General features: G+C 58.9%; 1 protein-coding gene across 3 annotated transcripts; it reads left to right on the top strand.

Annotated features, from left to right (window-relative positions):
• Window positions 1-475: 475 nt before the first annotated feature.
• Window positions 476-25,808, top strand: TACC1 (transforming acidic coiled-coil containing protein 1). Of its 3 annotated transcripts, none has more exons than XM_032712598.1 (14): window positions 476-561; window positions 8,561-8,673; window positions 14,474-15,488; window positions 16,525-16,560; window positions 18,186-18,261; window positions 18,465-18,663; window positions 20,062-20,117; window positions 21,636-21,758; window positions 21,928-22,004; window positions 22,448-22,491; window positions 22,593-22,753; window positions 22,989-23,095; window positions 23,673-23,793; window positions 24,260-25,808. In XM_032712598.1, the coding sequence occupies exons 1-14, from the start codon at window positions 497-499 to the stop codon at window positions 24,326-24,328; spliced, it is 2,262 nt and encodes a 753-aa protein (XP_032568489.1). In that variant the 5' UTR covers window positions 476-496; the 3' UTR covers window positions 24,329-25,808. The 3 variants fall into 3 exon arrangements, with proteins under 3 accessions (XP_032568489.1, XP_032568487.1, XP_032568488.1); XM_032712596.1 differs by lacking the exon at window positions 476-561 and adding an exon at window positions 7,720-7,975; XM_032712597.1 differs by lacking the exons at window positions 476-561; window positions 16,525-16,560 and adding an exon at window positions 7,721-7,975.
• The last annotated feature ends 1,029 nt before the right edge of the window (window positions 25,809-26,837 follow it).

Genomic DNA, 26,837 nt, shown 5'->3' on the forward strand with positions numbered 1-26,837 from the left:
GTCCAAAGCCCACTCCGAGCTCTGCATCTTGGGCCTGGGAATCCAAAAATCATCTCCTCACCTCTTTCACCTGCTGCCACAATCCGTCAGTGCTCGGGGCTCCTGGCTCCAGCACTCCTCTCCAGCATGGCCCGTTCCCCCAGCAGCGCTTGGCAGGGAAAGAGGAGGGGCGGGAGCAGGACCCAGTGGGAGCTGCCAGGCTGTGGGGAGGATTTGGGGCAGACCTCTCCTTGTGCTACACTCGGAGCCATTTTCAGCCAAGTTTTGCTTCACCCCTTTGGCCACAGTGCAGTGCCAGGAGGCTGCAGCATCCCAGGGTGTTTCCAGAGGTGCAGGCAGGTGCCAGCAGCTCCTGCAGGGCTGGCAGTGCCCGAGCAGCGTGGTGGGTGCAAGGTGCTGCCCAGCTCCTGCCTGCATGCCTGCCAGGGATTATCCAGCCACATGCAGCAGGCAGGGCCCCACGCCGTGTCCCACAGGGCTGTCACCTGACTCTGCCATGGTGTCCGACCGCGGTGACCGACCACAGCCTCCGAGTTCTCTCCTGGCACTCCGGCAGCAGAGGTAACGCTCCCTCCTCCCAGGGGCATGCCGGGGGCTCTGCGGTGGTCGGGGCTGTTGTGGAAGCCCCCGTGCACACAGAGGGGAGGTCCCCAGGGGTGTTTGTGGCTGTGGGCACGCTGGGTACGGTCACAGGCAGAAGGGCAGGTGAGCCTGACAGGACATTTTTTCATCCAAGGAAAGTTTGGTTGGTTTTTTGTGTGTTTATTTTTATTTTTTTAGGAAGGTGAAAGCTTTCAAGGACACCAACACTTTTCTTGCCAAAAAATACCGCAACCCCAGCCAGAACACCCTGACTGACAGAAAAAAAAAAAAGAGATTGATATTCCGGTTTTCAGTTTCTCAGAAGTAAAAAGCCCCAAATGGTGTCAGAAATGGATACGTTCTGAGGCACTTTAATTAAAATAACTCCAACCAGGACGTTTCCTGAGCGGGGTCACCTCTGAGCTTTTAAAGTACTGCGTTAAATCTTCCCTCCATGAAGGGGTCTGGCTGCTACCTGACTTTGGCTGCCCCTGCAAGGCACGATTTGCGAAGAGGCTGTTTTCAGGGGAGTAATTACACCGGTGCTTTATCAGGGCTTCTCGACTGAGATCAGGTGCCCTGATAAGGGGCTCAGCCCCCACTTTGTCATTGAACATCCAGCAGGAGAGGCTGGGCCAGTGGCTGAAAATGGGTGAGGAGGTTTAGACTGGATATTAGGGAAAATTTCTTTGTGGAAAGGGTTGTCCAGCCCTGGCACAGACTGCCCAGGGCAGTGGTGAATTCACCATCCTTGGAGGGATTTTACAGACGTGTAGATGTGGCACTTGGGGACATGGGTCGGGGTGGCCTTGGCAGTGCTGCCTTGAGGTCGCACTCAGAGGGCTTTTCCAAGCTAAGCGATTCCGTGGATTTCTGATTCCCAATGTCACAAGACCAGCCGCCTGCCCGCGCCAGCCCCCGCCCGGGCCCCGCATCTGCGCGGGGCTGCGGGTCCTGCCCCCGGGAGAGGGGTCCGGAGAGGGTGGGAGCGGGGCCACCGGTCACCCAGAGCCCCCCCGGGCCGCCGCTGCCCAGCTCGGGCCGAGCCCCCGCCCTTCCTCCCTCCCTCCCTCCCTCCCTCCCTCCCTGCCGCGGAGGCGGGACGCGCCGGGACGGGCGGAGCGGCGGCAGCGAGCCCGGCCATGGGGGCGGCCCAGAGCCGGGACCCCCGGGAGCCGCGGGACCCCCGGGACCCCCGGGCCCCGCCGCGCCGGTGAGTGCGGGCGAGGGTGGGGGCCGCGGTCCGGGCCGGGTCTGGGTCCCCCCCACGAGTGGAGCTGCTCCGGGCTCGCTGCGGTGGAGGTGGGAAACCAGAGCGTGAAGTCCTCAATTTGCGCGTTAACTTTCCCCTTTCCCCTTCCCTCTCGTCCTCCAGCCACACTCAGCTCCCCACCCAAGGGGGCCCAAACCCCCCATCCCTGGTCCCAGCAGACCAGAGCTCCCAGCTGCAGCTCAGGCCAGGAGGGAAGTTGGGGTGCCGCTGTCCCCCCGGTCTCGGGGTGTGGGGTGGGGGCCAGGGTGAGGTGGGAGCTGGTTTGGGGTCCAGAGGCCAGGGAGAGCCAGGGTCAGGCTGGGTGAACCGCTCCCCACCAGTTCCAGCACTGGGAACTGAAGGGGAGGCACTAGCTGGGATCAAAAGGAAAAGCATAAACATCTTATCTGGAAATCAACAAAAACACTTCTGGGAACAGAAATATTTTCTTCAAGGGGTGTACCCTGTGAGGCTGTTTGCAAACACTGGGCTCAGACAAGGAAAACAAGTGTGTTCTGCCCTTGTACCTGCTTGGTTCTGCCTTTATTTCCCTGCAGTTGTCTCTTATATAGACTTTAGAGGTGTTTCCCAGTGGAAAAACCATCCCAGTGTTCCCTGTGTGTGCTGGAGCTGCTCCTTTCTGCCCCATCGGACTCAGCTGCTTCTCCTTCCCACCTGTTTGCTCCACCTTGAGCAAACTTTGTTTTGTTTCTCCCACCCTCTATCATCTCCCTGGCCCCTCTTCCTGTGCTGGCTGCTGTCCTCGCTCCTCAGCTGCTCCCATCCCTGCTGGCACCCCATGTTATGGGCTGAGGTGCTGCCTGCATTTCTCAAAATCACTGAGTCCAGGGTAAAATCAGGGATCTAAGGCCTTACAAACACCTGATAAGAACATTCCTGCTGCATGACATGGATGTTTTTAGCAAAGAGAGCAAAGGAATTGAAGGGGGAGTCAATAAGCCTCACAATGAAGGCAGATGCTTGTGTTCATCCGGCATCAGTGTGGAAATGGGGCTGGAAATCACGTAGCTGGAGCCTGTTCCCATTGAAATGAGATCGCATCCACACGAGTGCATCAGCCAGATTAAGCTGTGGTTGGCGTTTTTAAAATGCTGGAATAGCAGAGCATTCATTATCCCATCACCCCTTTCCAGTGCAGCCACAAATGTCTGTATTTATCCATTTGCTGGCAGTTTGGTGGGGAAAGGCAGCTGGAGCCCGCGGCTGGCTGCTGGTGCCCGGGCTCGTGTGTGACAGTTGTGTCCTTTGCTTCTATTTCTGTAGAGGTATTTTGATGGAATGTGCGGCGATGGGAACTGTCACATCCCGGGCTGTGAAGGGTCCCGGGGGAGCTCGGCAGCGCTGTCTCGCGCTGGGCATTGCTCTGGAGCTCCAGGGCAGGGCGCTGCCGCAGCGGGTGACACCCCGGTTCCTGCTGCGCCCTGGAGAGCAGGTGGCAGAGCCAGAGGAGGGAGGAGGTTGGTTTTGTCTGCCTTGACCTCCAGGGCATTTGGTGTTGTGCTGCTCAGCCCAGGCTGTGGCCAGGAGTGTCCAAGCTGCGGCTCTGTCAAGGTCTGGAGAAGCAAAAGGAACGTGGGAACTTTTCTGTCGTGGATTTGTCCTCCCACGGTCCTGACTCGTCCCTCAGCAGTGGCTTCCTCACCTGGTGGGAACGTGCCTCTGAGCAACCTGCTCTAGTGTAAAGGTCCCTGCCCGTGGCAGGGGGTTGGACCAGACGGTCTTTACAGTCCCTTCCTACCCAAACCATTCTGGGATTCCTTGATCCTCCAGGCTGCTCCGTGGGCATTGGCTCAGCCCCGGGGCTCTGCTCAGCTGCCTCCTGTGATCCCTCCGGAGGGTGCCCACCCATCTCCCGTGTTCTCCCGGGGACGGGGCGAGGGGTCGGGCTGCAGAGACCCCTCCTCTCCTGGGCTGCAGGGCGCTGCCAGCCCGCGGGCAGCCGCGAAGCCCCAGCCCTCCGTTCCCGAGGCCGGAGAGCTCGGCAGCCTTTGGAAACTCATCCTGGAGAGCCCTCTAGCGAGAGCAGCGCCCGCCCGAGCCCGCCGGGCTCCCGGGAATGCGCCGGGATGCTGCTGCACCCGAGGGATGCTCTGGGGGGCTGTCAAACCCAAGGGATGCGCCGGGGTGCTCCGGGATGCTCCAGATGCTGACGAGTCCAGGGGATGCTGATCCCTGATCAATAGAATAGGGTGGGATAAAACACAGCAACAGAAAAATGCTCCTGGAACACCTGGGACCTTCTTGCCTGGAGGAGACAAATGCTGTGTGGATAAAGTGCTGATTACAAGCTGTGAGGGTGATTTACACAGCAGTGTAACATGGATTCGTGTTTTATCCATGTGCTGATCTCTGAGCTGTCCCTTCCATCCCCTGATGTCCCCGTGCTCTGTCCCAGGGTTGGCTGCAGGGAGCCTGACCCTGGTCCCCATGGGGGAGTGAAAGGCCCGGCTGTGGAGGAGCAGAGAGGCAGAACCTGAGGAGAGGAAAGAAAACCCACAAAAGATCTGTTTCTCAGCTAGAAATGGCAGCACTGGCTGCTGTGCTGTGCCTAGAAAAGCTCCACAGCCAGAAATAGATCTTTTCCTGCCTTATGAAAGGGCCAAGAATGGAAGCTCCAGGTGCATGCCTTCCTCTGGCCTGGGGCACTGCAGCTCCCAATGCCACAGGTGTGGCTGTGTGATACCTGTTCCACAGCCTTACACCCCACACCCTCCCCGGGGACCAAGGTGTGGTGACAGTGGGAGGAACTGGGCATGCTGTGTTTCTAGGATGTGAGGCCAGGCAGCAGCACTGCTGCCAGACGGCCAGGAGGAAGTTCACCCCAATATAAAAGCAGGGAAAGTCCATCTGGGTGCAGAGCTATTACCCCTGGACGCAGCTGGCTTCTTGCAAGGATCAGCACGAGCAGCTGAGCAAGGTTTTGCATCTTTTTGCAGGCTCTGCGATGCCAGAGCTCTTCCAGCTCCAAAATCTTGGGGCTTCACCTGTCCTCTGTGTGGTGGGCATTGATGCTCTCCCCCTCCCAGAAAGCCCAGGCACTGTGTGAGCCATGGGTGGTTTCTAGGTCATTCAGTGCTGCTACCAGAGACATCCACGGGCTGCACACTGCCTGTCCCTGAGCCACTGTGTGTGTGCAGGGCTTGGCTCAGTGAAGCCCTGTGACAGCAGTGCCAAGGACAGCCTGTCCAGCTGCTGCCTGTGCAGGCTGCACCTCACTGTGTGGATGGCAGCTGCTGGCAGGTGTTTTTGAACAGGTCAGCATCCTCCCTGCTCTGCAGAGATGTGTTTGCTGACTGTGCCAAGCAGCATTTGGCAGGCAGAACCCTCAGTGTGACTGACAATGTCAGGTTATCTCCTTGGCGGTGGTTTGCAGCCAGCGGTGCTGCCAGGCTGGGTCAGGTGCCAAGCTGGAAAATGCCACTCGAGGCATTTTCTTAACTGCTCATCAGGAACAGCAAGTGGAAACAGGCTTTGCTCCTGCACTGCTCTGGTATCTTCCTGCCCCGGGCCCCACAGGTCAGGAGCTCTGCAGCCAGCACGGTGCAGTGCAGTCCTGCTGATCCTGTTCCTGCAGCCACGCTCCTTCCCCCGGGGGGTGGGTGGGAGCAGGGGCTCCTCACTGGGCACACCGCACGTGTGCAGCCTGCACAGGGACAGATCCTGCTGATTTTCTCTGCTCCTGTGCCCCAGTTCCCTCGTCCAACAAGTGGGGGGCTGCAGGAATCAGCCTGTGCTTTGCCCTTCGGCTGCCACAGCTCCTTCCCCTCTGCAGCGGAGGTGGCTCATTCCTGCTGCTGTGCCAGCCCTGCTGCTGTGCCAGCCCTGCTGCTGTGCCAGCCCTGCTGCTGCTCCTGCTGCAGTCGTGTTGCTCTTCTCCCTGTGAGGTCCCTGGCAGAACCCGTCAGCTGGTTCAGAGCGTGGCCACGCTGTCACTCAGGCTGGTCCTTGGGATCAGCAGGAGGTGGGAAGGAGGAGGAGGAGGAGGAGGAGGAGGAGGAGGAGGAGGAGGAGGAGGAGGAGGTGGTCAGGCTGCAGCGCAGCTCACGCTGAAGGTCTCCTTATGTAAAATTCATCTGCAGAAATCAGCTGTGCCACTTCGGAGCAGGGAAGTGGGCTGTGCTCTGCTCACGGCAGCTGCAGGCAACAGGATGTTGAGGTTCTGCTTTTGCTTGAGCCTCGTGGTTTTTGGCTGAGCGTTGATACGTGTTGAGTGGTCCCCTCTTGCTTGGTGTCCTCTGTGCAGCAGTGGGGGTGTGCAGGACCCCTTGTCCCCGGGACTTGGGGGTCTGGGGGGGCAGTGTGGTGCTTGGCCGAGGTGTTCCCTGGGGCCCGTGCACTGTTCCTGCCACTGACCTGCGGTGGGAACCAGCAGCACCTCAGCTTTGGCTCTCCCAGGGAAATCTTTTGGGGAAGTTTGGAAGTGATATGACAGGGGGTAAGAGATTTTCTTTGACAGAGGCTGGACAGTAAAGGCATGCAGCAATGACACATATATTTAATAAGGACACCAAGAGATGGAAGCCTGGGAGAAAGGATCGCTGCAGGGAGGTTATTTGAGATGCTCCACAGTGAGGAATGAGCCCTTTGAAGCATCCGACAGAGGCTGGTGTCAGAGGCAGCCAGACCAGATGGACGGGTCTGCTCTGCCCCAGAGGCCTCTCTGCTCATGCAGAGGCATTCCCTGCTCTCAGAGCTGGGTGATGATTCACAGGGAAGCACCGGTTCATGGGCTCAGCCTGCCACGTGAACTCTTGGTCTGGTCAGCAAGGGGCCAGCAACACTTCTCTGCAATGGGCTGGGCTGGTTTCACACCAGGACAGTTGTCTGCCCTTTCCCAGGTCATCCCTGGGACCTGCTGCCAGGAGTGGGGTGATCCAGTTGGGGTTCTGGGGAGCTGCCAGCGATGCTGCTGCCAATGACAAATCTTCTGCCAGAGCCCCGGACATTCCTCGCTGTGCATCAGAAACATTATCCTCCTCTCTCTAGCAAGTGTGTGGGAGCTGATGAATTTGGGCGTGGGAGCCCTCGTTAGGGGGAAAGTTCCTGAGGGAAAGTTCCCGAGGGAGGCCAGCATGGTTGATTTCTGCGGGAACTGCCGGCTGTTATTTTTAAACAACAATAGTTTAATAAATAAATAAACTTGCTGCCACGGAAGGATATCACATCAGCCAGGGCTGTTGAGGCCGGTATTTCCTTGGAAAATGGAAGGGGCAGGTGTGTCCCTTCCCTCTGCCCCTGTCCCCCTCTGTCTGGTTCCTTGGCACTGGGAAGCCCCCTTCCCTAGACAAGGCTTCCCAAGGTGGGTGAGCCTTCCCAGTGGAAGCCACTCTTCCGGGGGGCAGTGAGGATTCCTGGGAGCTGCTTGCACCCCAGGGCAGTTCCCAGCCAGCGTGGGGTCTTCTCTGGCACGTCCAGAGTGGAAGGAATCTGCGTCCTGCCATCTATGTGACAGCACAGGTGCAGCCCAATAAATATGAGATAAACTGGGGGGGATCGAGTTTCACAGTCCAGTGCTCTCTCGCGTGGGGGTTCCTGTGGCAAGGGGGCGGCAGGGCAGCCCGGGGGGGTGACAGCGATGTCCCCCGGCCCCGACTTTAGGCAGAAATAGGTGAATTTGTGAGTTCGCGTGGGAAAGGAGAAGGGAGGCGGCTGTCGGCCCCGGCCGGGCGGGGAAGGGGTTCGGGGACGCTGCCCCGCATCACCCCCAGCCTCCATCCCCGCTGCCGGGGGTCCGGCGGAGGCAGCGGGGGGGCCCCGGGGCCGGTCCCTCCCGGCGGGCGGTGCCGGGGGCGGGCGCTCCCCGCCGCCAGTAGCGCGGTGCGGGGGCGGGCGGCCCGAGCGGAGCGGGGCGCGATGGGGGCGGCGGCGCGGCCGCAGTGAGCCCGGCGGGGAGCGGAGCGGAGCGGAGCGGGGAGAGGAGCGGGGAGCGGCGCCGATGGCGTTCAGCGCCTGGCAGATCCTCTCGCCGGTGCAGTGGGCCCGGTGGACCTGGTCGGCGGTGCGGGGCGGGGGCAGCCCCGAGGAGGGGCACGGCGGGGCCGGTGCGGCCGAGGAGGAGGAGGAGGAGGAGGAGGACCAGGACCAGGACCCTCCGGCGGGGGGCTCGGCCCTCAGCTTCAGGCAAGTGACCCGCGGCCCCCTCCCCTGCCGCTGCCCGTCCGCACCCACGCGGGACGCCCACGCGCGGCGTGCGGGGCTGCGGGCGCGTCCCCCCGGCCCTCTCTCCCCACCCGCCCCTCGCTGCCCGCTCGCTGCCTGGCTACCGGGGATCCCGCATCGCACCGCGCCGGGGGCTGGGGAGGCCGGGCCGGAGCCGGGCGCTGCTTCTCGGAGGATGCCGGGGGGGCACAGGGTCGGGACGGCCGGGTTTCTTCCCGCGGCAGCCCCCGGAGCGGCGGGGGAGATGCTGCGGGGGAAGACGCTGCGAGGCTGCGCGTCCTTGGAGGCCCGCGGTGGATGCTCAGCTCGGGAATGACCTGGCAGACGCCCTCCCGGAGGTCTGGGGGCACACGGGGGGCTGCTCACGATGATGTTTCACCTGCTCTCCCCTTTCCGTTTGTCAGCGTGTCCCGCCGGACAGGAGCGAGCGGCCGCCCCGGATGCCCACGGCCGCTGCCGGCCTGGCCGGACGTGTGGGCGGCGTGGAGGATTTCGGAGGTAGCCTTGAAAGCAGTAATTCCTCACTCTTTTCCCCCCCCTCGGCAGCTCGGACTCCACTGATAATTTTGAGACCCCTGAAGCAGAAACGCCGACCTGCTCGCCACTAAAGGAGTTCTGCGAGCCGCCGGGATCAGCAGAGCCCGAGGTCGGGACCCCAGGTAAAGAGCCGGCGTGCGCCTTCTGCTCTCGGTGCTGCACTCCAGAGGCTGAAAGGCAGGGTGGGGTCAAGGAGGCAAAGTTGCTGGCTTTGAATAACGCCTGCCACATTTTTTGTGGTTAATGGCCTGGACGGTTCAAATGCCGGGGCTGGGCCGGGTGCTCCACAAAGGGTGTGATGAGTTGATCGAGAGGAGCCCGAGGATGTTGTTAAATCATTTTGGCAGTTAAACGTCCCTCTGCCACTCTGCCCGCAGCCTGGGGGCTGCCCCCGTGCTCCTGGCTGGTGGGAGCTGCCTCATGTGTGCCCCAGGCTCTCACACAGGAGCTGCCGTGGTGCTGGATTTGTGTCCCCCAGGCTGGTCAGTGGTGGGGGTTTCATTACATGGTCCATTTTTCCCTGCAGTTAGGTGCCAGGTGCCCTTCCTCTGTGGCTGTTGTTAAAGATGAGAAAGCTCAATGCTGCTAAGCCCCATTTTTGGAGAAATTGGGGGGGATCTGCTGTAAACGTGTGGGGTTTTCTTTGCCAGCGGTCCCGAGCTGTTGCAGGTTTATCCTTGTGTCCCACACTGCTGCTGCTCCCCTGAGTTGGCTCCCCATTAGCCTGTGGTCTTTTGGGGTCCACCTGCCCACTGTCTCTGTACCCTGCTCTCCAGGGGGACGTGCTGGTGCCCGTGGCTGAACTCGGTGTTTATCTCTGTTTTCGTGCTGGGAGGAAGCTTTGAAGCTCTGCCACCAGCACCGTTGCAACAACCACTGGAGGTTATCAGGGCAGGGCAGGGAGGAGACCTCCCCTTCCCTCTGTTCTCAGCAGGGCAGGGTGGCTGGGCAGTGTCAGGGTGTCTGTGAGCCCCCAGGGGGGTCTGCGGGAGAGAAACTTTTGCAGGGTGTGAGGCAGCACGTGGTGGGCCTGGAAGTTCAGCACAGGCTGTCCTGGGCATCCCCTGCCCTCTGCTGCCTCTCACTGCTGTGGGCCCTGGCATGCCACGTGCAGTGTGCTCGCAACAGTGGCTGGGAGCTTTCTGTAGGGCTGGTTTTGGAGCATGTGGGGTTGATCCAGACCGTGGGTCATTCCGTGCAGGAGCCCAGGTGCTGTAGATCGTGGCAGAAACGGGATGTCATGGCTCACCATCTCCTGTGGTGTTGTTCTGCTGATGGGATGGATCTGGGTGCTCACCCATTGCTGTGGAAAACACAGGTTTGTTTGCTGTGATGGAGAGAGCATTCAGTTCACGCTTCTGATGATCACAGCTCTTGGAATAATCCTTCCCTTTTAAGAAGGGATGATAGAGGCATCTTTACTTTGGGGATAATGTCTGGGGAGGGGGAGAAGGAGATAAGGCTTTCCTAGAAGGTAGGAGGATATTTTCTGCCAAAGCTCAAGGAAGTGCATTGCCTCAGACTCCAGGGTGTCCTTGTCCCTGTGTGTGCCTGTGCCCCTCGTCCTGGGACGAGCAGCTCCTGCTCAGCAGCAAGGGAGAGGCTGCTCCTGCACACAAAGCTCCCAGTGTTGTGGAGCTGAGGGGATGATCTCCAGCAAAAGCTGTTTTTCTGTGCTGGCTGGTGGAGAGCAGGATGTTGGAACCAGCAGAGCCAAACTGTGGTGCCACCGCACCCGGCTCTGGCCCCTTCCTGCCCACGTTTCTGGCTGCGGCTCTTTAGTGTCTCTGGAATGGTGGAGGGAAGGGATTGCCCAGATGCAGATGTGTTTGCAGTGTGCAGAGGCACCCCGGGGTGTTCCACCACCTTACCAGTGTAATCTGTACATTAAGGCCTCATCTTTGTGATGCTGCATCACAGCAGCCCGTGCTCTTCCATCTGGCTGCAGCTCGGGAGCAGCAGTGGGAATAAATGCCTGGATGGAGGCAATCCAGTGTAATGGCTGCTCGTCTGCACCAAGGCAGCTGAGCTGTCACCCACGGCAAGAGCCACTGCCCTGCAGCCCCGGGGAATAGCTGCTGGCCACGCTGGGGTGTGTGGGGGCAGCACCAGAGCAGGACCTGCAGGCAGGCGCGGCATTCCCGGCCCGGAGGGACAGCGAGGAGCAGGCACTGTCTGCTGTGCAGCTGCAGTCTCCCCCTGCCTTGGGAACAGATCGGGTGAGGCAATGTGTAAGACAGAAGCTGTGACTCCAGGGCTGGCTGCTCGGCACACAGCCGAGAGGTGACCTGGGTGCATTAAACCCTGGTCTTGGGGACAAAGATTCCAGCCCCGGAGGGGGCTGCAGGGAGGCTTTATGCCCACTCAGGATCACTCAGACAGTTTCCTCTTGCTGTCTCTCATGGTGGGGGCTGTAATTCTGTCCCATTCTTGCTCAAGTTATCCCCGGTCACCTGCCAGCAGGTATTTTGCACGAGGAAATGAGCCGAAGCAGCAGATCTGGAGCCGTCAGTGCTGGGAGGGGGCTCGCTGGCTCTCGCTGCCGTCACCCCGACACTGGGCACGTGTTTTCCGGTGCGTTAGCGGCGGCAGCAGCGTTTGCCGGTATGGTAATTCTTAACAGAATGGGTTTAAAAATAGATCAACGGCTGTTAAACACGAGCGGAAAGCCAAAAGAGGAAAGGAGTCGTTGGAGGGCTGAGCTGGCTGCAGGGGCAGATATCCTGTGCTGGGCCGGGGGAGTGTGTGACTCACGGCGGGCACCGCGCCTGGGCCCGGTCCGGGGCTCGGAGAGTGGAGGGGCTGTTCCTGCCCACGCCTGGCTCGTGGGGCTGCACAGGGATCGCTGCTGCTCTGCTTGGCGCCTGCCCGTGGGATGGAAAGGGCACCGAGCCTTTGCCTTGCGGCGCTGCCGCTGCCGAGTGTTCCTGGTTCGTTTGAGGGAGCGAGGGATGGCTCCCTCTCAGCTGGAAAGCTGTTTGAGTCGGTGTTTGTGTTTAATTTCAGCCCAAGGAAGACAAGCAAAGCAATTATAATGCACAGGCACAAAGTGCCTATTACTGCGGTGCCAGACTGTCCTGACTGTTTTTCTTTAAAGAATATAAAATCTTCATTTTCACTTTGTGGCATCCCCTCCAGGTACCTGCCTGGACCGGGAGCAGGTTTGCAGCCCACACACGGCTGGGACAATGGTTGTTCTCGGGGATCCAGCACGTCCTGTGCTGGGTCTGTGTTTGGGACAGATCCCAGACTCACTGTCTGTGCCATGCTGCTGGCAGTGTCCATCTTTAGCTGGGACTAAACTGCCTCCACCTGCCAGGCGCAGTGCCAGAGGTGGAACGGGAGAGCCCAGGGTCACCTTTAAAGGATGCTGAGGGAAGGCATCTGCTGGGATGCCTGTGGAAAGGGCTGGTCCGAGGGGGAGAGCTGTGTGTTGTGGGTGGCTGCCAGGCTGCCTTCTCCTGGGGTCCCGTGGGGCATTCAGCACAGGTTTGGACCAAAAGGAGGGTTCGAGCAGTGGCAGGGCTGGGGGGCAGTGGCAGGGCTGGGGGGCAGCAGCTGAGACTGGGGGACACTGGTTGTTTCCAGGAGCTGGTTTGCAGGCAGGAGCCATGAGTGCAGGGAGTACGTGCGGAGCCAACACGGCTGCTCACAACGTGACTGCCCGGGGCTGGCAGGAGCTGCACTCGCTTCGGGATGTCAGAGCATTCAGAGGAGGAGCAGGGAGAGCCACAGGCAGCGTGCTGGGGCTGGGGAGGGCTCTGGGGGGGGCAGTGCTGCACCGAGGTATCGCTGTGCTCGTCCCCAGCACTGCCACCAGCTGCAGGGGCTGGAGCACAGAGCTCTGCTCTTCCCAAGCCCCCCAAGGCCCTTCAGGTCACCGGGTTCTGCATCCTGTGTAATTGTTCCCGCAGGAACCTGCGCTCCCATCATGCTGCATTGAAGGCAGAGGAAATGCAGGGGGGAGGAACGGAGGGAAAACTCCCCCGAGCTTGCAGGAGGGATGTTTCTGCTGCAAAAGATTTCCAAAATCATAGGCAAGCACCTGAGCTGCTCTTCGCCCACACCTCCCAGTGTATCCCAGTGTATCCCAGTGTATCCCAGTGTATCCCAGTGTATCCCAGTTCCTCAGCTCCTGGACTGGCTGAGTGGATGGGCTGTTCTGTGGGAGAGGATGGAGCAGCCAAGCTCTCTCAGGTGCAGAAAACAGGGAATCATGAAAGTGGAAAACCTGGGTGGGTGGTTCTTCTGATTTTTATGACAAAATGGTTGTTCTGAGCAGTGGCCACATGTGCCATTGCTCCTTCTCTCCCCGCCCTGCAGACACCACAGCACAGGGAGGTGGTTTGCGTGCCGACTGCTTGTTATTCAAGAAGTAATTACTCATTGCTTGGGTTAGAAACCAGGATGGGCTCATGTCTGTGAGAACGGCGGCTGCCAAACCTTCCGCTGGGAACGCAAAATGCACTTAAAAGGTCCTTTTGCCCCGACTTTGAAGTCTGTTCTTCTGTTCAGGGCTGTCTCAGGAAGGCTTCAAACATCTGAGCAACACAGCAAGTGTAATGGAGTTTTCTTTGGGGTCTGTTAAGAAAGTTTTCCTGGTTCCTAATGATGGGAAGGCCTGGCAGGCACTGCCTTGGACTGGCTGCACTCCAAGTACTCATCCACTAGATTTGTGTTTACTGATGCGTTTTCTGGGGCATCAAGGCAACATCTACTTGGAGGGAGCTTTTTTTGCAGTCAGAGGGAGCGTTTTTGCAGTCTCAGGGAGCACACAGACCCTCATGATTCATTTCCATGGCTTTTAGCATCCTGGGGATCAATTATGCAAACCACGAGCCATCAGCTGAGTCAGGATCGTTGGCTCCATGTCCCTGGTTAGCCTCAGGACCAGATATTTGCCTGATGCACTCTTCCTCTGCCAGGCTGTGACTCTGTCACCAGCAAACATGAGCTGGTTGCAAATGCCTGGTGATAGGAAAAGCCTTTCCCAGGAGATGTGCTGGGGCTGGGGGTTGGCATTCCCTGGCACAAGCTCTCCATTATCCAGGCTGCTCTTCACAGCCGGGTTTTCAAACCAGTTTGGTCCTTGGGTGAGCACTGGTTCCATTCTGCCCTTGGAGGACACAGCTGGACTGTACCTCCCCAGAGAGGTGCCTGTGAGAGCTATGGGTCCTACACACTCCCTGATGGGTGCTGGGCATCCCATTCTGCCTCATCACAGGAGCCTGGGCAATGGTCCCTGGTTGGGGTGCAGGGGAAGAGGTGCAGGTGAGCTGGGCAGAGCTTTGGCACACCAGCACCACTGTCCTGGCTCTGGGAGCTCAGTGGGTGCAGCTTTCAGAATGCCTCAGTAGATAAAGGATCTTTCCCCCGTCCCTTGATAGCAAAGAAAAGATTAAACAGTAAAAGGATTGAGGGGAAGGGATCGGAGTAAGAGTGATTAAGTCACGGATCAGGGTTTGTGATTAGGAGATGCTGACAGCAGTGTGGAGAGCCTGGCGTGACTGCAGCAGGATTTCTGCAGGTGAAGTCACTTTGCATCTGGCAGCTTCCCCCTGCCTGGTGCACACCCAGCTCTGCAGCCCCAGTACCAGGGGGGTGACCCCCAAATCCCCTCTGCAGCCTGTTTCTGCTTCTTCTTGAGGACACCATTCCATTCCCCTTCTCCCTGGGGCCTGCTTATTCACATTTCATGGTGCTCTCTCATGTTGTGCTTCCCTAAACACTCCTTGCTAGTTTTTAACTCTCTGCTCAGGTGAGAAGTGACTCTCTGTCATCTGGCAGGAGGGAAGCTGAGTTTTGAGTCAGTGGATTCTCCACAAAATCCGAACCTGGAGCAGCTGTGAGGGGGGGACAGAAACCCTCCTGGAAGGGGGTGCACTGCAGGTCGAGGTTTAACCATCTGCTTTTATTTTTCAGAGCCAGGTGACCATGGTGACCTGCTGGTAGGGGAAGCCTGCCTGGACGGCTCTCCCGGGAAACACCCCAAAGATGAGGCTCAACTGGAGACCGGAGCCCCTAAAGGCAGCTCAGATGCTGAAGGGGACACTGACCCCAACAACTCATCCCTGACACAGCCTCAGGCTGGGCAGGGCTGCAGGGCCAACTCTGTGCCCACTGCAGAGCCAGCCCTGGTGCCCCATGCGGGCACAGCCCCCGGGCAGCGGGTCATGTCAGGAGGGGACGTGGCAGACGCTGGCACGGGGCTGGTGGAGCTGAGGGCTGATGCCCTGGCCCAGGACCAGCTTGGGAAAGGGAAAACACCTTCGCTGGGGAGGAAAACAGAAGGAGTCACAGAGGAGACCCCGATGCCCCAAGCATCCTACCAGCTTGAGCCTGAGCGGTGTGATGGGAGTGTGAACCCCGCTGGAGCAGGGAACTGCCAGCTGCAGAGCTCTCCCCTGGCAGCCCCATGCCACCTCCCCCATCCCAGAGAGCTGGGGGGGGACCCAGCCCCAGAGCCCACAGGGCAGGTCCCAAACCCTGAGGTTGGTTTTATGGAGGTGGGAGAGAGCACAGAGGCCAGGAGAGCTTCACCCCGGAGGGGCAGCAGGATCCCGGCCAGCAAACTGACACCAAAGAGACACCGAGAGTCCCCCAAGAAACCAGCTGAGGATGCAGAGAGGGGTCCCACGGAGCCACCACCGCCCCGGGACTCCCCCCAGCTGGGTCCTGCTCACAACTCCCTCAGTGGCAGCTCAGCACTGCAAAACTTGCCAACTCTCCCCAAGGGCTCTTACCAGTTTGACCCCGATAACTTTGACTCTGTGGATCCATTCAAACCCACCAAGACACTCGCCAGCACTGCCCCCGACTCCTGCTCCGCTGCAGAGAACAGCCTCAATGAAATCCTCGAGTCTCAGACGTTGGAGGCGCAGGACGATCCCCTGAAAGGCAGAGATTCCCCCAAGAAGCCCAAGTCACGCCTGATAACGTGAGTGCTGGTGTGCATGGAGCCGGTGCTGCGGCCCCCTGAGCAGGCAGAGCCGTGGTGGTGCTGGTGGTGATGGTGATGGTGGTGATGGTGCTGGTGGTGCTGGTGCTGATGGTGATGGTGCTGGTGCTGGTTCTGCTCCGGTGCCTTCTGAGCAAGCCCAGAATCCCACCGTGCCCCTCAGGTTCTGCTGCTGCCCCTGTTTCATCCGCCCCTTGTCCTGGTGGAGGGACAGATCCCCTCTCCCTGTTGTGAGGAGAGGGACAGATGTCCCGCAGGGGTACCAGTGTCCTGAGCCCCGGGCAGAGTGGGGAAGGCTGGATTGGGACCTGCTTGCGGGATCACCTCTTTGGAAACCCCTCGGGAGTCCAACTGGTGGGTGCATGTGTGGTGTCAGAGGAAACCTGCAGTGGAGGCTGGAGCTGGTGGGTTTGCCGGCTCACAGGAGCTGCTGGACACGGGTGTGTTGTTGGTCAGGTGTTGCTGGGACACTGTGTGAGCTGCCACTGGATTTCTGTGTTATATCAGGGGAAGCAAACAGGTTGGACAGGCAGACTGTTACCCTGCCGTCCGATTCTCCGGTGGGAAAACTAGAGAGTGGGTTTTTAGAGAGAGAGAGAAAGCCTGGCGGGCAGAAATCAGGCTGTGTTGGATGTTTTTGTCCTGGAAATACTTTGCAGAGAGTGGATACAAATTTTCTGAGAGCTGGTGTTCCCACGTGTGGCTGTGGGCGAGCAGAGCCGATGGGGAGGGGAAACAACAGGGAATTCTCTGCTCCCTCTCCATCCCTTTGGAGCAGTGTGGGCAGCTCTGGGTGCTCAGTGCCCTGGCAGTGAGGTTTGTGGTTGGATCTCACCCCGCTGCTGTGGAGAGCAAATGCAGGATCAGAGCATCCCGTGTGTGTGTGCCTTCCCAAAGACTGAGCTGGGCAGCTCACTGTGCTTCTCCAGAGCAGAGTTAACATCCAGGTCTTTTCACACGCTCTTCTTCTCTCCATCTGTCCGTCTCTCTCCCTGTCTGTGCTTTGGTGCATCAGGACTACTGAGCAAGTGAAATTTCTCTGTTTTCTGTTGTAAGTACTCTCTCCTGTATTCCTTTTCTTTTCCTTTGCTGTTTTTGTCCTCTCCCTGGGTGTGTGCTGGCCCAGTTGTCTCCATGGCATGCCGGCTCCTTCTGCCCTTTGACTTGTGCTCTCTGCTGTCTGGTTTGTGTCCCGCACCCCTCGGCCGGGTCCCCGGGGCAGCTTAGCCTGGCAAGTGCCTGGGAGTGAGGGAGGAGAGGAGAGCTGAGCTGAGCTGCATCAGAGCCCTGTGCTTGCCCTCGCAGCATGCACCTTGCAGCATCTTTTGATGGTGGACAAGTGCTCACAACCTTCAGCTGGTGGAGGGGGAGCAGGTTTGTGTGCAATCCAGAGCTGTTATCTTGGTGCTGGGGGGGAGCTCAAAGCAGCCACCAGGTGATGTGATAACCGTGGTGCAGGAGAGGGCGCAGGGCAGAGCGAGTTTGGCTGCTTGCAGCAGGGCATGAGGGAGGAGAGCAGCCCAGGTGATTCCTCAGTGAGAGCCAGGAGTGCATGGCAGCGTGCAGAGGAACCTCGTGGGCCGTGCCACGCCGCTCGCTGTGCTCTGCTGTGCTTGTGTGCGAGGGGGAGGCTGGAGAGTGCAGGGGGGGGGGCATTCCCTAAACCTGGGAACAGCTCAAGCCTCTGACCGTGGCCCCACAGGGGGAGCGCAGTGTCTGGGGGCCAGGATCCCTCCCCAGGTCCCTGCAGTGGCTGTCACAGGAGCTGTTCCAGCTCAGCGAGTGGCTCCTGGGTGGTCAGACGTGGCCACGAGCCTGGGAGATCTCTGAGTGTGCAGTGAGAGGGAATGAGATGCAGGAGGAGAGCTTGTGTTCTACCACCCACATTCCCGCTGGGACTGTCCCTCCGCTGCCTGGCGCTCGTTCAAGGTGCTGATGCCTGGTGTGTTGGGGTGCAGCTGTGCCTGGAGTCCTGCGCAGGCGGCCTCCGGATGGGTGTCTTGAGGAATGTGGGATGAAGTTCCAGGGAAAGCTTCCTCACTGGAGGGCAAGGGGACCGCCTGCAAGACCCACCTGGGCTAAACTTCCCACCCACAAGGCCCTTCTCCATGGGACAGTGTTTGCTTCAGGTGGAGTGCTCATTCGAAGCACGGTGCATTGCCCCAGTGCTCTCCCACCCTCTGCCCCGGCTGCATGGGTCTGACTCACGTGGGAGACGTGTGGATGCTGTGGAGAAGTCCCAGACAAACCTCCAGCTGCAGGGACAGCCTGGAAATGGTTCTTCCTGCAGAAAATCAACACACACTGAGGCACTCAGGTGCCGTTGCACTGGATGCACGGGGCGAGGGTGCAGCGAGGGAAACCCTTCTCCTCGGCAGTCGCCTCTCTCGCCGCCGGCCCCTCGGGGTCCTTGCTCTGCTCCTTACCTTCCTCAGGAATAAACACCTCACAGACAAACCCAACCACTCTGTAGTCGTGTCTTTTGTTTGCCTGTTCCTTCTGTTCCTTCCAGAACTTGCTCTGCCTCGGTGTTCACGGGTGAGTGGGGTGCTGGCACGCGGCGGGTGCAACGCTGGCGCTGGGGCTGCCTCCCCCTGCTTGGGCTGTCCCACACACGCCCCTGCCTGCCCCAAACCCCCCCAGCCCCCCCTCAGCCACTGCTTCTCTCCCCCACAGGAGTGGCTGCAAGGTGAAGCAGTATGAGGTGAAGCAGTACGAGGCAAAGCCCCTGGTCCTGGATGGCAGCACTCAGGTACGTGGGGTCCCAACCCTGGAGCTGCATCTTCTCCATGGGCAGGTCTTGGTGGAAAGGGAGGTAGGAGGGCTGGTGGGGAGCAGCTTGGTGGTGGATTTTAAGCCTTCCATGCTTCCCATGGAGTATCCAGCAGCTCTGCTTGTGGCCTGATCCCCCTGGATTCGCCCAGCCCTGCTTAACTGCGCACTTTGATCATGCAGGAGGAAGGAGTGCTGATCTCAGAAATCCCAGATATTGCAAACAGGGATGGACGTGCCACTGATGAGGAGAAGCTGGCCTCCACCACCTCTCTGCAGAAACTGACTGGGCTGGACAAGAAGGCTGAGCCAGAAGATGACCTGGAGTACTTTGAGTGCTCGAATGTCCCTGTGCCCGCAGCGAAGCAGAGACCAGAGGCAGGTAAGGAACAGCCCCTCTGGGAATGCACCCTGCCTGCACCCAGGGAACCTGCCCTGTCCCCCAGGCTGCAGGATCCCTGCTCAGAGCCTGTGCCAGGAGCAGAGCTGCCAGGACTCAGTGTCCTGGCACAGGAGCTGTGGTTGTTGGAGATCTCAGTGATGTTACAGAGACCCCGCTATTGCTCCTGGAGGAATTCCACTGTCAGTCTCCCATGTAATTAGCCTCTCTGACCAAGCCATTACAAAATAATTAAAAGCCAGGCAACATGACATTTAATCAATAGCCAAGCCCTAGGTGCAAGCAGGAGAGATCACCACAGGAGGTTTGCAGCCCTCCCCTCTGCAGGGACCCATTAATCATTTCTCCTGTGGCTGTGCTGCTCTGCCGGCTCCGGGGAGAGGAGAATGGTCCTTTGTCCTCAAGGGAGGAAAACCTGACAGCCAAGAGAGAGGCTGGGAGGGTTTATTTATTGTTGTTGATCTCAGAGGCCAGGCAGGTGCATGGGCTGGATGTTGGCTGCAGGGACAGGGTGGGAACTGTGGATGCAGCCACTGGCCAGGGCACAGGGATAAATGGAGGGAAACAGTGGGAAATCTGCAGTCACCAGCATTTTGTTACCTCCTTCCTTTCTGAGCTGGGCTCTCGAAATACATTGTTCTCTGCCCAGTCAACGTCTGAACCATGTCTGCAGTTGCGTGAGTGAGGTCCATAAATTACCCCTCGTGCTGTGTGAGGCAGCACCATGGCCACAGGGCAGGGTGTCCCTCCTTCGGGGCAGGGTGTCCCACAGGACAGGGTGTCCCACACATTGCAGATGGGAGGAGATGTTCTTTATCTCCTCTCTGCTGCCAAGAACAGCAGGGGCCTTGTGGCAGCTCCTTTGGAGGGTGTTGGAACCAGCTGACTTGGGCTGAGTCTTGTGCTGTTCGGAGTGGCCTGAGCAGCTGGTCCAGCCCAAGGATGCATCCTGCCCAGTGCAGAATGTCTTGTGCATCTTCCCCCTCCTCACCCACCGTGGTCTCAGGGAGGGACTGCCATGGGTGGCAGCCATGGGGACATGGGCATGGGCTGGACTGCCACCAGAGGGGAGTGTTGGTTTCCAGTCCAGGGAGTGCAGGAAGGTTGGCAGGGTGCAGGATGTGGCACTTGGGGACAGGGTTTAATGGTGACCTTGACTGTGCTGGGGGAATGGTTGGAAAACTCCTCAATGGTCTTAGAGGACTTTTCCAACAAGAACGATTCCATGCAAGGGCAGGAGCTGGGGGCAAAGAAGCCTTTGGGAGGGGAAGTTCAGGGGATGGAGAGGCTCAGGGGTACCCTCCTGCCCCCCGGAAAATCTGCATGTGCCCGAGGGTCCTGTTTCCAAGTCAATAAAAGGTTGTGTTCCCTTGTCTTTAGGCTTTGAAAAGGAGATCTGCAAGCAGATGGAAAAGGACGGGCCTGGCATCTTCCCTGTGAGTGCCTCTCGCTTCCTCCTCTCTGAAATGAGTTTCTTTGGGAGGTAAAATTCTTGACAAGCCCACGCAGGGACTCGATAAAAATAGCGGAGATTTCCTGGCAGGCCTGGAGGAGCCTGGCACAGGCTGATCCCTCCTGGGTGGGCACTGAGGGTGGGAGGCAGGGAGGGAGAGAGCAATGCTGGGGATGAGTAGGGCTGGTGCAGAGCCAGAGCTGCACTGGGGAATGGCTGAAGGACAGAGAGGGGGCAGAGGAGACCACGGGGAGGGGACAAGCTGCTGGACACGGGCTGTGACTCACGTGGAGTGTCCAGGGCTGGCTCTGATGGCCTGTCTGTGCCAGTGCCTTCTCCATGGGATCCTCAATCACTGTGCTGGGGAAGGCAGCCAACAGCAGAGATGGGGGATTAGTGAAGAAGCCCTGGCTTTGCAGCCCCCCTGACCCTGGCACCCCCACAATGGCAGCTCTGTGCGGGGGCACCCCAGACGTGCCCCAAGGAGCCCCAAGACTCCTCCACTGCGGGGGACCCCGTGCTAGATTAGCTGTCCCTGGCCAAAGCTGCTCGAGGTGACAAGCAGATGACAGTGAGATTAGCAACATCAGCAGAACCAGCTTCTCTGAGACAGATTTAACTGTGCTGAGCCCCACAAGGACATCAGACAAAGTGAACCTGTGCCCTGGGCAGTGTGGTCAGGCTTCAGTCCCACAGACAAACTGGTTCCCAAAGGCACCTGCAGGTGCTCAGGTGTGCACCTGCTTTTGGAAGATGCTGTGGGAGGTGACTGCCAAACCACACCAGGCTGAACCTCCTCAGTGTTGGGGTGTCTGGACCCCAGACTGCCCCCATGGGTGGCCCTGGGGGACTCCCACCACTAGCCATGGGAGTGGGAGGGCCACGAGGGGCTGGATGTGCTCGGATTGAGCAGCAGCCAAAAGCACTGGGGAGGAGGGAAGGGGAGAAGTGCTCCAATGCTCTGGTTTCCAAAACACAAGGAGCAGGCTGCCTCCTTCCTCCGAGCACTTCTCTATTTATGGCCTGGCAGCCTGTTCCCAAGGAGATGACTGCACTGACTACACGGCTGTCACTCGGCTGGGTGACGAAAGCAGGAACAGGCGGTGGTGTCAGCCCAGCTTGGAGGAATGTTTCTGGAGACCTGTCAGGCTGCAGGACCCCCCCGGGGAAGTGATGGGGCTGGAATCCAGGCAGGAATCGGTGCCTGGGCCACAGGGCTGAGCCTTCCCCCCAGTTTGGTGTCTGTGGCTGCAGCACTGGTGCACAGGAGGTGCACAGGAGCTGGGCTCTGGGAGGGGAAAGCAGTGAATGATGTGGGTACAACCACCCCAGCCCCTGTAGGGGCACCCATAATGGCAACGGGCTCTGGGTTGTCCATGTGTGCAGGAAGGGAAGTTCTGTGCCTGACCAGAGGCTGATAAAATAGGGGAGAACACTCCAAACAGGGGAGAGGGGGTGAAAAGAAACTTCCCGTGGCATCCCAGCTGGGTGATTCCCCCAGGACAATCCCGGGCTGTGCCCCACGGACAAGTGCCCCGGCGTGAGCAGGAGCGAGGGTCCCCTGGATGGCATCTGCCTCAGTGAGTCCGAGAAGACAGCTGTGCTCACACTCATCAGGGAGGAGGTAACAGCCAGGTCCCCCTTCCCTGGGGCTGCCCCTCCCCAGACCCCAACCCGGCCACTGCCATGGGGGGAACAGGGGCAGCACTGCTCTGCCCTGGGGGGTTCTGGTCCCCTGCGTGGGGAAATCCCCCTGAGCACGTCCCAAGGGTCCTGTGTCTGCTGCCACCCAGATAATCACCAAGGAGATCGAGGCCAACGAGTGGAAGAAGAAATACGAGGAGAGCCGGCAGGAAGTGCTGGAGATGAGGTAGAGGCCATCCCCTCCAGGGCCATCCCCTCCACGTGTGCTCCTGCCCCTGGCTCCCGGGCTCTGGGCATTCCTGGTGGGAGGGTGCTGGGTGGGATGGGATGACAGGGATCAGCATGGCCAGGGTGGGATTGGATGACAGGGATCAGCATGGCCAGGGTGGGATGTCTCAGGAGAGATGTTCTCTTTGTGTCGAGCCTGCTCATTCCTTTGTTGTGGGAATAAAAGCCCATTAGCTGTGCCAGCCCCGGGGGCAGCAGCAGAGGGGGGGCCTGGAGCAGCAGTGATGGGGTCTCAGCCCCGACATCTGGGCCCTGTGGGGCTGTGGTGGTGCTGGGGCAGCAGGACCCCCATGGGGCAGGTTGATCCCCAGGCAGAGCTGGAGGTGCATGTCCACAAAAAACTGCAGCCTCTCACCTGCCTTTTTTCTTTCTTCCTTCCAGGAAAATCGTGGCTGAGTATGAGAAGACCATTGCCCAGATGATAGGTACTGTGCTGTCCCCTGGCCAGGGGTGCAGGGCAGGGAGCTGGCTGCCACAGCCATCCCTGCACAGTCACTGTGTCCTTGTTGTTTGTTCTCCACCACAGAGGACGAGCAGAGGACCAACATGACATCTCAGAAGAATCTGCAGCAGCTCACCATGGAGAAGGACCAGGCTCTGGCAGACCTGAACTCGGTGGAGAGGTCCCTGTCAGATCTGTTCAGGAGATACGAAAACCTGAAGGGTGTCCTGGAAGGCTTTAAGAAGGTCCTTACCTTGGGTTTCCCTCTGTCCCTGCAGCCCTGGTCCCTGGACACAGGGTTTCCATAGAGCCACACTCCATCTTTCTGTGCTGCTGAGCTGGATAAGGGGCTCCAGCATAAGGCAGAAGCTGTTTCTATTTAAAGCCTTTATTTTTACACTCAGAACAGGATCTATCATCCCATCAGAGCGATGTCTCTGTGCCCAGTCCCAATGCAGATAGATGTACTTTCTTTTCCAGAATGAAGAAGCTCTGAAGAAATGTGCTCAAGATTATCTCACCCGGGTCAAGCAGGAAGAGCAGCGGTATCAGGCCCTGAAAGTCCATGCAGAAGAAAAACTGGACAAGTAAGGTCATGCATGAGATTGCTGGGTGCTTCAATACTTGTAGGGCAGCAGCTCCACTCACTTTTCAGAGGCTGGAAGGCAGGAGCTGAACGGTGTGAAAAGCTGCATTTTACAACCTCAGGCTCAAGTGACTCTTAAGTAAGGCAGCACAAATCCCTGAATGCATTCTCTGATCTCCGCTTATTTATTTTTTAATGGAGGATCCGAGGTTCACGGTCTATTTACAGTCACTTACCGAGTTCCCCCGTTTCAGAGAGCTCCTGTTTGTGCTGTGCAAAGGGGCCACACAGCCCCAGGGCTCAGCTGATGAGCAGGAGCTCACCAGCACATTGTAGCCCTGAGCCAAGTTGGTGAGGAACTGGTTTAGCTCCGCTCTGAGAGAGCAGAGTTTCCTACAGGAGCTTGGGGGAGCTGAATTAATCCAGTTTCATCCAGTTTCCACATGGGAAAGCCACCTCTGGTGCATCCAGGAGGTCGTGAGCAGGAGCCGGGCTCTGCTGATGCCTCAGGCTGTGCCGTGATGCTCCTACCTGTGCCCAGAGCTGAGCAGCATCCCCCTCTCTCCATCCCCCTGCAGAGCCAACGAGGAGATTGCCCAGGTGCGCACGAAGGCCAAGGCGGAGAGCGCAGCGCTGCACGCGGGGCTGCGCAAGGAGCAGATGAAGGTGGAGTCCCTGGAGAGAGCTCTCCAGCAGAAGGTAACACACCTGCCCTGTGCCCCCCTGCCAGCCCTGCCAGCGGTGCCTCTTGCTGCCCTGAGCATCCTGTTGGGGTTGGAGGCGTCCTCCAGATTTTTGGACCAGGAAGTGTTTTGTGGGTTTAGTTTTTGGGGTATTTTTTGTTCGCTTGGGTTTTTTTTTTTTTGTGTGTGTGTTTTCTGGGGTTGATTTTGGTGTTTTGGGCAGAATGGGCAGAGCTCCCTTACATGTGCCTGCTGGCAGAGATGTGGGCTGGGCACAGCATGGTGGGCTGGGGCTGGGCAGCTGCAGGTCTGACAGGGATGAGGAGGGGTGAGCCCAGGGGTCTCCACGGTGCCTGGATGCACAGAGGAGCTGTCACAGGGGCAGGTCTAGGAGCTGGCTGCCCTTTCCTGCACAGGCTCGCTGGCAGATGGGACCAGGTGTTATCCCCCACCAGAGTCCCCAAGGTCTGCTTTTCTTCCAGAACCAGGAGATCGAGGAGCTGACCAAGATCTGTGACGAGCTGATCGCGAAGCTGGGGAAGTCAGACTGAGCCCCGCCGCCCTCGCCCAGCACTCTGCACTTGGCTGCTTTTCTCGTGACGTCGAGCACCTTGCCTTACCCCCAGGGCCCCCCACAGCGAAGAACACGCCTCCAGCTGCCCCCCTTGGCTGCTGGACCCGTGGCTCCCCAGCAGAGCTGCTCCCCTTGCTGTCCCTGTCTGCTTCCCACAGCTCCGGGACCGGGATCCCTGCGGTCGGGCTGGGAATTCTGCGGTCACCCAGGGTCTGTGTGTCCTTCCCAGGCTCTGTGTGTCCCTCCCAGGGCCCGCTGTGCTGTCCCTCTGCACCAATGCCACCTCTCAGCTGGGAGGTGACACCTCAGGCTCTGTCACCCCTGGCTGGGCTGGGTCTGGTTGTGTCCCCACCACGCTCTGTTCACTTACTGTCCTCACGTGCTCAGCTGCACAGGTTCAACCACATGGTAGGTCCTGCCCTGGGACATGGGTGATGCCAGGGCTGGACCTGCTGGCTCTTGCACTGGGAAAGGGGGCCTGGCACACGCGTGGCCGGTCTCTGGTTTGTGGGTGAAGCACAGCACAGCCCGTCCCTGTCCCTGGCCGTGCCGGCCTCAGAGGAAGGGAGCCAACATCTCTGCATTCGTGCACTTTATGAGCATTTATGGGCACTCACTCAGGCTTTCTGCTCACTCCTTCCAGTCAGGCACAGCCCTGCTGCACGCCTTGGTCCCCCCAGAGCACCAAAACAGGCACATGACCAGCAGGAACTTCAGTCCTCTCCGTGGAGAGTCCGGGTGAGGGGAGGCAGGGGGCTGCTGCACCAAGGGGTGTTTAGAAACAGGGGAGATGTTGGTTCTGGGGGGCTGGGACTGCCCGTCCTCCCCTGGGTGACCCAGGGTTGGACATGGGCAAAGCCAAGGCTGTTGCTGTTGGCTCCCTGTGCCGTGGCGAGGTCAGGGTGCTGTTTCAGAGGCTGTAGGAGGAAGGAAGCAAAGCCTGAGCTGCCCCTTGGCTCTGCTGACTGAGAGCTTTTCCAGAAGGGCAGAAGGAGCTCAGGGCTGCCCTGGCTCCCACACTGCTGTCAAAACTGCCCTTACAGCACTGAATAATAAGAGGACCCAACAAAACCCAGCCTTTACATGCACAGGCAGATCCAGACACTAAAATACCCTTTGAAATCTGCCTGGATGCAGCCCAAAATCTGACTTTCTGTGCAGGCAGGCTGCCTGCTGTGTTCCAGGGGTATTTGCTTCTCTGAACACACCAGGCTCCAGCAGAATTGCTGAGGTTGCCTGTGCACTGAGCTGGGAACTGGGGGACTCTGGGGTGACACAACGTGTTTAAATCCCTTTGTAGATCCCGTGTGTGCCCTCCTGGTAGTGCCATTATACGAGCCAGCCCTCCCTGGTGAGTTCTGGCACTGTTCACACCGTGCAGTGCCGCGTTTCCCTGGCTGTGGTGCCCTGGGAGCAGCACTGGGTGCCCAGCCTTGGGCAGGGACTGCTGATGTGTGTGTGTGTGTGTGTGTGTGTGTGCCATGGGCCATGAGCTGGAGTGTGCCATGGATCAAGGTGAGCTGTGGGTTGTGGGCACAGCCCCCCGGGGTCAGGGCAGACCCATCACATCCCACAGGAGGCAGATTGATGGGATCGGGAAGTAGCTGCAGTTGTGGATTCTCTGCCTTGAACGGGTAGTCCTGAAGTGTGAAATAAGGGAAATATTTGCAGTTTGGACTGTTTCCTGCCCAGCCTGTTGAACACTTTCACAAACCTTTTTGCTGCTACGTTTTTGTAACAGAATTGAGCTCTTTTCCTTCTATTTTCTAATTCCCTGTGTTGAGCATGCAGAGCAAACACCTGTTTAAGCCAGAGCCATACACTTGATTATATTTTATTAGTTATATAATGTATAGAGAGAGTTTATTATACACCTAAGCAAAGATGCCAGCAGCCTGCCCCAGCATGCAGCCTCCCAGCCTGTTCTCCATGCTCCCAGTTATCCCAGTGATGGGCTGGTCACTGTGTGATGGGAAGCCAGTGGCTGACACCACTCAGAGCTGTGTACCCGTGGCGTGTGCTGGATATTCACCCTTTGCACAGTTGACAGGAAGAGCCTTTCTTTCCCTCTTTTTTCTTCCCCTTTGACTCCCCACGTGTCCCTCTCCCAGGCTGGTGGAGAAGCCTCAGTCCTACGATCAGCGAAGACTGTTTCTGTCCCACTTGTGGGATCTGATAAAGCAAACACCTGAGACCCAGGGATTTCTTGGGCAGTTGGGTTTTTGTCTTTGCAGCTCTTGAGGAACTGGAGAGCAGTGTTGCACAACCTCTCAGAGCTGGTGAAAGGCTGGTTTGGGGCACACCAGCTCGCTGTTCTGCCCACAGCAGTTCCCAAGGTGCCGGTGTGAGGCTGGTGGAGCCCCGGTGCAGGTCCCAGGTAGGGACTGCAGCAGCCCTCAGCCTCCTGCTCTGCTCAGGGCCGTGGTGCTCGTGTGCTGGCTTGGCTCCAGGGTGACAGCCTGGGGTTGGTCCCTCCTCGGGGCACC

This window comes from Chiroxiphia lanceolata, chromosome 28 (genome assembly GCF_009829145.1).
Source record: "Chiroxiphia lanceolata isolate bChiLan1 chromosome 28, bChiLan1.pri, whole genome shotgun sequence".
Taxonomy (NCBI): Eukaryota; Metazoa; Chordata; class Aves; order Passeriformes; family Pipridae; genus Chiroxiphia; species Chiroxiphia lanceolata.

What these genes read in the sequence shown, in the direction of transcription:
- TACC1 (XM_032712596.1), top strand. Translation starts at nt 7,791, where the DNA reads ATGGCGTTCAGCGCCTGGCAGATCCTCTCGCCGGTGCAGTGGGCCCGG. An exon ending in GCCCGAGGTCGGGACCCCAG is followed by an intron (nt 8,674 to 14,473) that starts GTAAAGAGCCGG and finishes TTTATTTTTCAG; the next exon opens with AGCCAGGTGACCATGGTGAC. An exon ending in AGAGAGCTCTCCAGCAGAAG is followed by an intron (nt 23,794 to 24,259) that starts GTAACACACCTG and finishes CTTTTCTTCCAG; the next exon opens with AACCAGGAGATCGAGGAGCT.